Source organism: Odontesthes bonariensis, chromosome 19, assembly GCF_027942865.1.
Source record: "Odontesthes bonariensis isolate fOdoBon6 chromosome 19, fOdoBon6.hap1, whole genome shotgun sequence".
In the NCBI taxonomy this organism is placed as follows: domain Eukaryota; kingdom Metazoa; phylum Chordata; class Actinopteri; order Atheriniformes; family Atherinopsidae; genus Odontesthes; species Odontesthes bonariensis.
In genome coordinates this window covers 1,856,326-1,868,784 of record NC_134524.1, presented here as the reverse complement: position 1 = coordinate 1,868,784, position 12,459 = coordinate 1,856,326, and the positions used below count along the sequence as shown (strand labels likewise).

General features: G+C 47.4%; 1 protein-coding gene across 1 annotated transcript; it reads right to left on the bottom strand.

Moving 5' to 3' along the window:
• Positions 1 to 5,699: 5,699 nt before the first annotated feature.
• Positions 5,700 to 11,436, bottom strand: LOC142369083 (uncharacterized). Its single transcript, XM_075451322.1, has 3 exons — positions 11,093 to 11,436; positions 7,726 to 8,082; positions 5,700 to 6,871 (listed from the first exon to the last, which is right to left on the bottom strand). The coding sequence occupies exons 1-3, from the start codon at positions 11,154 to 11,156 to the stop codon at positions 6,594 to 6,596; spliced, it is 699 nt and encodes a 232-aa protein (XP_075307437.1). The 5' UTR covers positions 11,157 to 11,436; the 3' UTR covers positions 5,700 to 6,593.
• Positions 11,437 to 12,459: the final 1,023 nt, after the last annotated feature.

Genomic DNA, 12,459 nt, shown 5'->3' with positions numbered 1-12,459 from the left:
GTACACTGGAACGTTCCCAGGTCGGATGCTCAAACACTGGAACGTTCCCAGGTCAGATGCTCGTACACTGGAACGTTCTCAGGTCAGACGCTCAAACACTGGAACGTTCCCAGGTCAGATGCTCGTACACTGGAACGTTCTCAGGTTGGACGCTCAAACGCTGGAACGTTCCCAGGTCAGATGCTCGTACACTGGAACGTTCTCAGGTCAGACGCTCAAACACTGGAACGTTCCCAGGTCAGATGCTCGTACACTGGAACGTTCTCAGGTCAGACGCTCAAACACTGGAACGTTCCCAGGTCAGATGCTCGTACACTGGAACGTTCTCAGGTCAGACGCTCAAACACTGGAACGTTCCCAGGTCAGATGCTCGTACACTGGAACGTTCCCAGGTCGGATGCTCAAACACTGGAACGTTCCCAGGTCAGATGCTCGTACACTGGAACGTTCTCAGGTTGGACGCTCAAACACTGGAACGTTCCCAGGTCAGATGCTCGTACACTGGAACGTTCTCAGGTCAGACGCTCAAACGCTGGAACGTTCTCAGGTCGGACGCTCAAACACTGGAACGTTCTCTCAAACACTGGAACGTTCCCAGGTCAGATGCTCGTACACTGGAACGTTCTCAGGTCGGACGCTCAAACGCTGGAACGTTCCCAGGTCGGACGCTCAAACACTGGAACGTTCTCAGGTCGGACGCTCAAACGCTGGAACGTTCCCAGGTCGGACGCTCAAACGCTGGAACGTTCTCAGGTCGGACGCTCAAACGCTGGAACGTTCTCAGATCGGACGCTCAAACGCTGGAACGTTCCCAGGTCGGACGCTCAAACGCTGGAACGTTCTCAGGTCGGACGCTCAAACGCTGGAACGTTCCCAGGTCGGACGCTCAAACGCTGGAAAGTTCCCAGGTCGGACGCTCAAACGCTGGAACGTTCCCAGGTCGGACGCTCAAACGCTGGAACGTTCCCAGGTCGGACGCTCAAACACTGGAACGTTCTCAGGTCGGACGCTCAAACACTGGAACGTTCTCAGGTCGGACGCTCAAACGCTGGAACGTTCCCAGGTCGGACGCTCAAACGCTGGAACGTTCCCAGGTCGGACGCTCAAACGCTGGAACGTTCTCAGATCGGACGCTCAAACGCTGGAACGTTCCCAGGTCGGACGCTCAAACGCTGGAACGTTCTCAGGTCGGACGCTCAAACGCTGGAACGTTCTCAGGTCGGACGCTCAAACGCTGGAACGTTCTCAGGTCGGACGCTCAAACGCTGGAACGTTCTCAGATCGGACGCTCAAACGCTGGAACGTTCTCAGGTCGGATGCTCAAATGCTGGAACGTTCTCAGGTCGGATGCTCAAACACTGGAACGTTCTCAGGTCGGACGCTCAAACGCTGGAACGTTCCCAGGTCGGATGCTCAAATGCTGGAACGTTCCCAGGTCGGATGCTCAAACACTGCAGTGATGGATCGGACTGTTTGACATGAGACCGTTGCTGTTTATTTCATGATTTTTATCCTGACTAAATAAAGGTTGAAGAACAATGAAAAGTTGATGTTTCATGAGCTCATTTTGCTTTGCTGTGTGAGCTGAATAAGTGGGACTAAATGTGAGCTCGTTGTGCTGCAGCGCCCCCTGGTGGTCGGATGGAAACAGGAAAGTAGGAGAAGCCAGACTTCATCAATGCTGTCAGAGATACATGAGATATGAGCGGTGTACGTGGAGAGATAAAAAGATAGAACATATGGAACCAGAACATACAGAACCAGAACATACAGAACCAGAACAAACAGAACCAGAACATACAGAGGCTGCTGCTTCCTGACTTCAGTCTGTGGGTGTAGTGCCTGCAGGCCACCAGCAGGTGGCAGCACTTACACCCCGCTATTGTTCCCAGAGGCTTGATCCTCTGGCTGATTATTACAGTTTTTCTCAATTGCTAAAACACTAAAAGCCACTGGCTGAACAAAGTTCACAGTTGCCTGAACTCATTTAGCTAATTGTGCAGTCTGTTGTCAATACCTTAAACCATTTCACATGGTAAAACACAATTTGCAGATCTCATTTACACTTTTTATCAGAACTCTAAACACATTCTCATTCTCAAAACACATTCTGCACTCTAATGCACATGTCATCCATACTGGTAAACACAAGTGGCAACAATCAAATGCAAATAGAGAACACATGTCATTCATTAAACACAACCACTCAAAACTGATTTCACTTGTTTCAAATGATGTGACACAACCAATAGAAGCCAGGTCAGAGAGCAAACAGGCTAATGAAGGTGGGAAGGAGAAAGTCTTAGAATGGAGAGACGAAACAATGTGAGAGGACGAGGACAAGTGTGTATGCGAGGTGGGCAACGAGGAGGAAGAGGAGGAGGGCAAGAAAGAGGAAGAGTACGAAGAGGAAGAGGAAAACAAAGAGTGGAAATATCGGATGAAATTCGTGCAACAATAATTGACCATGTTCTTGTCCATGGTCTGACGACGAGGGCAGCAGGACTTAGAGTGCAACCCAATGTAAGCAGATTTTCTGTGTCCACCATAGTAAGGACATTCAGAGACCAGAACAGGTACAGTATACTACTGTATTTTTGTAATTGCAAATTTACTGTACTACGCTACATGCAGCTGTTTCAATAGACATAAAGTTAATCACTGTATGTATTGTATTGCATGAACATGTTTTGTAACTGCACATCTATTTTTGTAGAATTGCAAGGCTGCCACATGCAGGTGGAAGGAGAGCTATACTCACTGTGAACAAGAGGAAATTATAGTTGGCATGGTCCTTCAAAACAATCTAATAGGACTCAGAGAAATCCAGGATCGAGTGATAGAAGACAACACAAACTTCCAGGGAATCAACAGTGTGAGCATTTCCACAATTGACCGTGTCCTCCAGCGTAACAGGGTGCGAATGAAACAAGTATACAGAGTTTTGACCTTTTGACCTTTTGAGCACAACTCACCAAGGGTGAAAGAAATGCGAGCTCAGTAAGTACAGTACTGCCACATACTATGTGAATGACATTACTCTACAGTACATACAATGTATGTGAATCAGAAGTGAATACAGTCGGCCTAATTGTATGTTACAGTATAGCACTGTCTCTGTACGACTTACAAAATTCTACATACTGTATTTCTACACAGACAACATTTGACTTGGAATCCGCGGGCAGACCCCATGAGTTCATCTTTGTCGATGAAGCAGGCTTCACTCTAACAAAGAGGAGAAGGAGAGGCCGAACGTGATTGGACAGCGGGCCATTGTTGATGTCCCTGGTCAGCGAGGTGGCAATGTCACAATCTGTGCTGCTATCAGCAACCATGGTGTTCTTCATCACCACGTTACACTCGGGCCACGTAACACCCAGCACCTTCTAAGATAATCCCATTCCCACCAGGGGTTTGCAAAATAATCGTCATGACGATGCATCGCGATTCTAATTTTCGCGATCTACTGCATCGATTCTTGACGCCAAGTATCGATTATTATTATTTTTTTTAATTTTAAATTTTATTTTTAAAATTTATTTTGAGATTAAAAATCTACTTCTCCCTGAGAACTATATGTTTTGAACAATGTGTTTTTTATTTCTTGGTGTATTGTTTACTGACTGCTTGATAGGATATATCAGTTTGATCACTTTGTGTATGATTTAAGAGCAGTGTTTGCTTTTGAGCACAGGTAAAACTGTTTTGTAAATAGTGCTTGAAGCTGAGGTTTTGTGTTTAATGTTTTCAGAAAATTGAGCAAGGTTTCAGAAATTGTGTTTTAGCAATTGAGAAAAACTGTAACTTCACAGAGAGAGAAGCTGCCTGTTTTTATGCAGAGTCTTCATGTCCTGAACTGTTTCTGTTTCCAGGACATCCTGTGGGTGGAACTGTGGGACACTCAGGCTGCAGAGCTGCTGGGGTCCGTTTCACAAAGCAGGTTCAACCAACTCTGAGTCTGTTCCTGATCTCTGAGTTGATCTACTCTGAGACAGAAAACTCTGAGTTTTCGGTTCCAGAAACGCTGATTTGAGTGAGTTTAATCAACTCTGAGTAAGTTCACCTTGAGTTTAGCGTGTGCGCCACAACTTTAAAGAGCCAGCATCAATGGAGCCCCAATTCTACGAGTCACCATGGCAACGGGGAAGAGGAGGGGCTACGTTTTTCACCAACCTGGAATTGGAAATCTTAATGCGCTCATTCGGCGAGTTTCAACACGTTTTTAGAAATAAGTGCAACACCGCTGCAGCAGCAAAAGTGTAAGTTTAAATGTAGTCCTTTGCAATCACAATAATATTACAGGGAAACTGCTTGAATGGTAGCCCATTCATTTATTTCATTTAGGTGCAATCCCGCAGGAGAGAAGCGCACTCTGCAGCAGTTTAAGATGAATATATGAAAACATTGTTCAAACAGGTGAGACCTCGGCATGGAGGTACCTCATTCTGATCATGTTTTACACTGTAAAATAAATATTAAGTGTCTATTTGACTGTGCAGTTATTTTATTCCCAACATAATGCTGTTTTCACACACATAAACTATGTCTTCTCATCTATATCATGCTCTGTTAAATAATTAAGCCTATTTAAACTAACACAGACTTCTACTGAGCCAACAGAAAGAAGGCAGATGCCCGTAAAACGGGTGGTGCCCAGCACCGCCACCTCTAACGGGAGGGCAGTGGCTGAGGGAATCCACCCCCAAGACACGAGTGCCTTTATAAAATATAATAGGCCTATATATATATATATATATCTTTTTTAAGCCTATTCATACAAATATTTATTTGTCTTTTATGTCTTCTTTTCTTTTGTCCCAACACATTCTGATGGTGCCGCTCAAAAAGATAATTTTCTGTAAATGCAAAAATCTATGCGCGGTCTGATAACCATCTCCGACGAATATTTATTTCTCTGCGCAGTAATGCTGCACCTTCATCCACGGGATCGTTGTCAAAAGGACATGTTGGTGAAAAAAGTCATCTCCTACTGTGCCTAATGGACTTCTAGAAGCAGAAGAACTCGCTCTGCTGACTGAATGAATGAGGGAATCAAATGGCTGAAAGAGGGCGGAGACAGAGAGAAACTCCAGGTTCACTGAGTAAAACCTGGTCCCGACCAGGTTAGGTTCAGAGAGTCTGTTACTACGGTAACTGACCGTGAGGTTAAGTTACCTCTCTCTGTGAAACAGGCTAGAGTTACCCCTCTTTCTCTGGGTTGAGTTACCTCCCTTTGTGAAACGGAAAACTCAGGGTTTCCCTCATTTCAGGGTTAATAAACTCAGAGTTTTCACTAAACCTGCTACGTGAAACGGAGCTCAGTTCTCAGGCACTTTGTGTGTTAAAGCACGAAATACAGAAACAGGAAGCTGCTGGTTTATCTGAGCTGCTGACTGAAGCAGGGTTAAAGTTCAACATGAACACAAACTCCTGACACACAAGTGACAAACAAACATGTTTCTGATGAAGCCAGTCAGCTGTTCCTCTCCTGCTTCAGCCAGCTGCTCTGATGAACCTCTGAAATGATTAATGATGAATGGTGAACCTGCAGGAACAGGACAGCCCTGCTGCAGCCAGCTGCAGGGCTCTGATGAACCTCTGAAATGATTAATGATGAATGATTAATGATTAATGGTGAACCTGCAGGACAGCCCTGCTGCAGCTCCTGTTAAACAGACGACACACAGACACACGACTGCAGCTAAAGTTTAATTTAAAGAGGAAACACATTTACATCAAAGTCTGCTTTCAGTTCAAACTGCACACAGATACAAGGCATCAGGGTTATTAAGAATCATTCATCAATAAATGTAGATATGGTGTGTTCTGTTTATTTAAGGTGAGTACACACATATGGAACAGCTTATTTAAGGTGGGCAGAAGCACATTTAACTCTGGATCAGATATTATTGAGTTAGAACAGAGCTCTGCTACATTAATGCGTTATGAACACAAACAGAAAGCTTCAGGATGGTTTAGGCACCAAACATTCAAACACCAGAGGATCCTCCATCAAGTCTGAACCCCCAGGTCCTGTTTCATTACATTTACTATTATTACTGTTATATTATATCATTATTATCTGTTTTATCTTCATACGGGTGCTGGTGTTTTCCACTTTTATCTCTTCTGTAGAAAACAGTGCTGAGCGTGAGTCGGATGGAGGTTTATATTTCCCCGAACCTCAACTTATCCTTCCCTGAACTTCATAATAAAGTCGTCTTTCTATCTATTTGGTTCGATGCCACCAACACATGCAGCTCCACCTCAGCTCCACCTTAGCTCCACCTCCACGGAGGAACAGACCACATGATGCCCCCAGCAGGAAACAGGGAGACAAACAGCATACCATCTGAACAGGGAATGATTTAGTGTGTGGCTGAATGAGAAGCTGCAGCAGGAAGTGCCCATGAAACCAGAGTGAGTAAAGTGCACAGTGCGAGGACATTTCTAAGGATTGAAGCAGTTCTGTCCAATCAGACAGAACTGTTTTAAGATTGCATTTAGACTGTTGGTGGAGCCCTGACTGCAGCAGGAACACCACCAGCCTTAAACCTGCCTCCTGAACAGAATCTGAGGCAGTAAACAGATTAAATCCTCTCCATCATCTGTCTCCCAGCTTCCTTTTCAGCACGAGCCTTTTCTGAGCTGCGCTTTGAGACTGCTTTAGAGTGACGATACGCCACAGCAAAACCGAGCGATGCAACAAGAGACAGTAATGCAATAACTGACACAACTATAATTATGATAATGGGTGAAATAGGTGCATCCTCTGCTGCTCCTGTTCCCCCGTCTCCTTCATCTGTGGTGCCTTCATCTGTGGTGCCTTCATCTGTGGTGCCTTCATCTGTGGTGCCTTCAGGGGGATCTGCAGAGGAAGAACTTTATCAGGACAAATTCAAACAGAACAGACACTGAGATGAAACCTTTACATTCACAGCCGCCCCGCAGCCGCCCCGCAGCCGCTCCGCAGCCGCTCCGCAGCCGCCCCGCAGCCGCCCCGCAGCCGCCCCGCAGCCGCCCCGCAGCCGCCCCGCAGCCGCCCCGCAGCCGCCCCGCAGCCGTCCCGCCCCCGCAGCCGCCCCGCAGCCCTCCTGCCCATGCAGCCCTCCTGCCCATGCAACATTCCTGCCCCCGCAGCCTTCCCGCCCCCGCAGCCCTCCTGCCCCCGCAGCCCTCCTGCCCCTGCAGCCTTCCTGCCCCTGCAGCCTTCCTGCCCATGCAGCCTTCCTGCCCCTGCAGCCTTCCTGCCCCTGCAGCCTTCCTGCCCATGCAGCCTTCCTGCCCCCGCAGCCTTCCTGCCCCCGCAGCCCTCCTGCCCCTGCAGCCTTCCTGCCCCTGCAGCCTTCCTGCCCCCGCAGCCCTCCTGCCCCCGCAGCCTTCCTGCCCCTGCAGCCTTCCTGCCCCTGCAGCCTTCCTGCCCATGCAGCCTTCCTGCCCCTGCAGCCTTCCTGCCCCTGCAGCCCTCCAGCCCCTGCAGCCTTCCTGCCCCTGCAGCCTTCCTGCCCCCGCAGCCTTCCTGCCCCGCAGCCTTCCCGCCCCCTGCAGCCTTCCTGCCCCTGCAGCCTTCCTGCCCCTGCAGCCCTCCTGCCCCTGCAGCCTTCCTGCCCCTGCAGCCTTCCTGCCCCGCAGCCTTCCCGCCCCCTGCAGCCTTCCTGCCCCTGCAGCCTTCCTGCCCCCGCAGCCCTCCTGCCCCTGCAGCCTTCCTGCCCCTGCACTCACCTGCGGTTGCCACGGTGAGGCTGATGCGGTGCTCGGACTCGGTGTGCTCGCCCCCGCTGCCGCCCCTCCCGGCTGTGACCCTGCAGGTGTACGTTCCCGCATCACGGCTGCTGACGTTCTGCAGCACCACGGAGACGTCCCCGGCCCCCACGGAGGACGGGTCTCTCAGCCTGACCCGGCCTCTGAAGGACGGGTGCTGGTAGGTGGGGTACAAGCGGTCTTCTCTGTAGAAGAAGACGTAATCCTCTGAGCTGAGATCGGCTCTGTTCCACTCCAACAGTAAGACGGCTGCATCTGGGGGAGCCCGACACTGAAGAGTGGCCTCCTGTCCAGGCTCCACTGTCACTTCCTGCTGCTCTGAAACCCAAACACAGACATTTAGAACCTGCAGTGATCTGTGCAGCTGCAGCACGGGGACCGAGAGGTGAAACACAAACGTTTCAATTTAAATCTTAACATCTTCCTGCCTGCTTCCTTCCAGGGGCGTGGCTATGGGGGCACTGCCCCCCCCAGGAACAAGTCCTGCCCCCCTGAGAAATGCCCCGTCCATCCAAAGAAAACTGGCCAGAAAAAAGGCCACGATTTATTATCTCTGTTTGTGTCTTGTATTGATAGAATAAGTGGTTTTAAAAAAGCATATATCTGCAAAGTTTATAGCTTTATTTATTTCTTTGTTATCGTGTCCCCCCCCCCCCTCTGTAACCTTTAACCCCTTGCTGCTGAAAAAAAAAGGCGATTTTCACATTTTGGGATGTTTTTGTTGTATGTAATGATCTGAAATGTAGACTTAATGAAGGTAATAAAAAGCTGGAGTTGGCTGGATGTCTCGCCCCGAGTATCTACTTGAATTTCAACTTTCAATGGAGAATGTGGAGCATGTTAATTAAAATTAAAAATTTAAATTGACGGTCATGATTTATGCTAGTGTGGCCATATTTTCATTACCGAATTGAATTATTATTATTATTATTTTATTATTATCATTATTATTATTATTATTATGCTTGAAGTTGTAGTAGTGGATTTCCACTTTTTCAGGTATTGTTTTCTGCCCCCCCAGATGAGCTAACTGCCCCCCCCACACATGCCATTCTGCTCACACCTCTGGCTCCTTCGTGTCTCCGCAGAGTTTAAGGTTTCTGTTTTGGTTCTGCGACCCTGGAACAAATATCAAGATCTTTGCTGTAAGATTGAAACAAAAAGCCACACGACATTTCCTTTTGGAAACATCTACACTGGCACATAATGGTGGCAAAATGAGGCTTCATGAACCAATGAGGCTTTCCAGCCCAAAGGTTCGCCAAAAGGTTCATTACCCGAAGCCTCATTGAAACGGTCTCTCTAGTGACACCTGCTGTGCAAAAGGAAAATATGACAGACTAAATTAACCCTGAGTTAGAGCATCCTGCAATATAAAATAAACAATTGTTGTCACTGTGTCTCAATGAAAATAAATGTGTGAAAACTGCATATATGGAAGTATTATTGAGTGCTATGGTGTTGATCACTCAAATGAAATATATCAGTGATGTACACAGACTACAGTGCTTATGGGACCGGGAGCCAGGAATAAACTGCAACAGAGCAGTATGGGCAACAAGACAAATATAAGTTATGGGTTTTTATTTAAAGAAATGTGTGTCAATAACGTTGCGGTTTAATATGCCCAGAAGAAAAAAGAGCGACAACAACTACCGATAACTATGTTCTTCTCTCGAATAAACACACCTGCACTGCGGGCTTTAGAAGAAAAAAAACGCTGCGTAGCGGAGTCAGGATGAAGAGCAGTGAAATACACGCGAGTCACTATTTGTCCTACTGTAATTTGTGTTTTTTTTCATAATCATTTTTCATTTTCTCCCGTTCTAATCCAATGACTCGGGTCGCGGTGCTGATCTCCGCAATTTGAAGCCTTCAGTTCATATTGATGATTAAAATGATTATTTTACAGTACAGTAGTTATTTGTAAAAAATAAAGGTTACTACTTCACGGATTTCGCCTATCACGGGTTCTTTTTGGAACGTAACCCCCGCGAAAAACGAGGGTTCATATCCTATAGAACTATTCTAACACTATTCTAACCTAATTACGATATATTCTAAATGCAGTATAATATATGATATAATAACTGAACTTAACCACTAACTCTGATACAACCAACGCACACTCTACCTCTCACCAATACCAAACGCCAACTCAAAACCCTCGAAGTGCCGCAAGGTTCAAACCCTTTTTATGCGATAGTGACGCTCAAAATGAGTCAGTGACGTGTACACTGAATCCGAGGCCTCGTTTGTCATCAGTCACGTGATTTTTATGGAAACGATACAAGCCTCGAACCAACGCTTCATCTGGCTCGCCCCTTTTTGCCTGACACATTCTCCGAGGCCTCGCCAGAGAGTCTCTATTATGAGGAGAGGGAAAACTGGCGGCTATTTCCGGGTGGTACTGCACTCTAGGGGCGCCAACGAAGCAGTGCAGAGCACGCCGAACTCTATGGTGGTACTATGAAATCCACCTTAGATGCAGCCATTCCTTTGGATAGAATTTTTTATATTTTTTCATTTTAATTTTCCTAAAGGCAGGATAAATTATCCTTTCAAACGGCACTTGGTTTGATTTTTTAGACTCGCTAGATCTTTTTAAAATACACATTTATTGTCAGTATTGCCTCACTAGTGACGTCAGGCATGTGGCATCACTTTACGGCATGGTCAGTCCTAGCGCTGAGCTAGCAGAGAGGTGTTAGCTCAAATAGTTACAGATTTCAGCACAGCCCTTTTACATACTCTCTGACTAGCCTCTGGTTTAGCTTTGGTTGTTGTTAGCAGCACCAGGTTAGCACTCTGGCACAGTGGACGAGTGCCGTAAAGCAGCCGGTCGTAATCAGCCGTGCGTTCTTCAGATTCCGTTAGCTAGATGCTAGCAGATACTGACTTGCAAATGCCAGACCTGTAAGAAAACAGAAAGCTATAACTCCCAGGTTATTGTACTTTCGATATAAATCCACATCCCTCTGTCAGAAATCACAGTATTATTTTCAGGTTTCAGCCGCTAGCGGGGACATTTTTTGAGTTATTAGCGCCAGCCCTATGGAAAATGGTCATTCTGCACTCGCTCGCCAGCGCCCCCAGAGAAAATCAACTGAACTGCAGCCAATTTTTTTATAATGGGGCGAATAGGAAGTGGAACGGCTGTCTGTAAAAGGGCTGTGGCCTCGCTTCAAACGCCACATCACTACTGGCACATGCGCAGTGCAGGTGTTTACATTTGAAAAATGACTCATAACTTTCCATGACTCATAACTTTTCCTGATGCCAGCTCGTTCCGTACACGCACGCGCACACACGCACGCACAAAGCTCACCTTGAAATGCTGCAAACAATCCAGAGATGAAGAAGACCGAAAAGAGAAAAACGATCAGCGCCATTTCTGTGGAAGTCCAACAGCTGTTCAGTTCAAGCTGTCGTTGTTGTTTCAGGTTTCAGTAATATGAGGAAGGGGGCGGGGCCTCCTGCCCTCAGCGTCAGCTGGTAGAAACACGCACGGCCCACACGCACAGACAGTGCATGGAACACGGACAGTCTCTGGTGACGCGCTGCTGCCCCGCGGTCAGATATTAAACTCACACATGAAGCACATTGAGTTCCCTGTGGTATGAAATGCGCTATAGAAATAAAGTTTGATTGATTGATTGATTGATTGATTGATCCTCACTGTGTTTAATGTGTTCCCGTGAAAAACCAGCCGGTGACGCGCAGGTATCCGGTAACACTCTGCAGCAGGGACGCTGCCAGGCTCCTGCGGCTCCTCATGGAGGTCTGCGGGCCTCTCCGGGGATCCAGCCCGAGGATCCAGCCCGAGGATCCAGCCCGAGGATCCAGCCCGAGGAGCCGCTGTCCTCTCCGGCTTTGCCCCCCTTCAGCCCACAGGAAGCTCCACAGGAAATCCAAACCGTGCGTAAAACGCGCATATTTACTCCGTCCTCAGTGCCGAGGCAGGAGCGTGTTGAACGTGAGCACAAAATCTCAAGACAATCCGCGAATAAGAGGCTGATTCAGCTCCCAAAAGCCGACTGAGTCCATGAAACGCGCGCGTCAGGACCCGAACGCACGAGGTTGATGACGTCCAACACCCCTCCTGCTGCTGACAGTTCAGATGCAGCCGCCGCATTACCGCCCTCTGCCGGTGTCCTGCAGACATTACCCCATCTATCTATCTATCTATCTATCTATCTATCTATCTATCTATCTATCTATCTATCTATCTATCTATCTATCTATCTATCTGTCTTTGCTGAGATTTAAGAGAAAAACAGAAACTTCCTGATAAATCTGCTGTAAAATGCAGCAGAAACACCAACACTCAGTCAAAATAAAGCGTCACCAACACATGAGCTGCCACAGCAGGGAAACACCGTCATCGTTTAGCAGTGAAGCGTTGCTTTAAACTTTAAAATAACTTTGAAATAACTTTGAAATAACTTTAAAAGCGGTGACTCTCCTGGAGGGAAGAGGAAGGAACAGGTCTAAAGAGGTGATTTATGAGCTCTGAACTGATAAACTTGGGTCCTTTGGGCTCAGCGCGGGTTTCCCGTCCCTCTCAGTCTAAACCGCAGCCTTCACATGTGGGCTGATAGAGGACAAAGCAAGCAACTGTTTTCCGTTAACTGAAGAACACCCACAGCAGCTTCAACAGGGAAGAAGCAGAAGGTCCTGATCTCACAGCGCGCC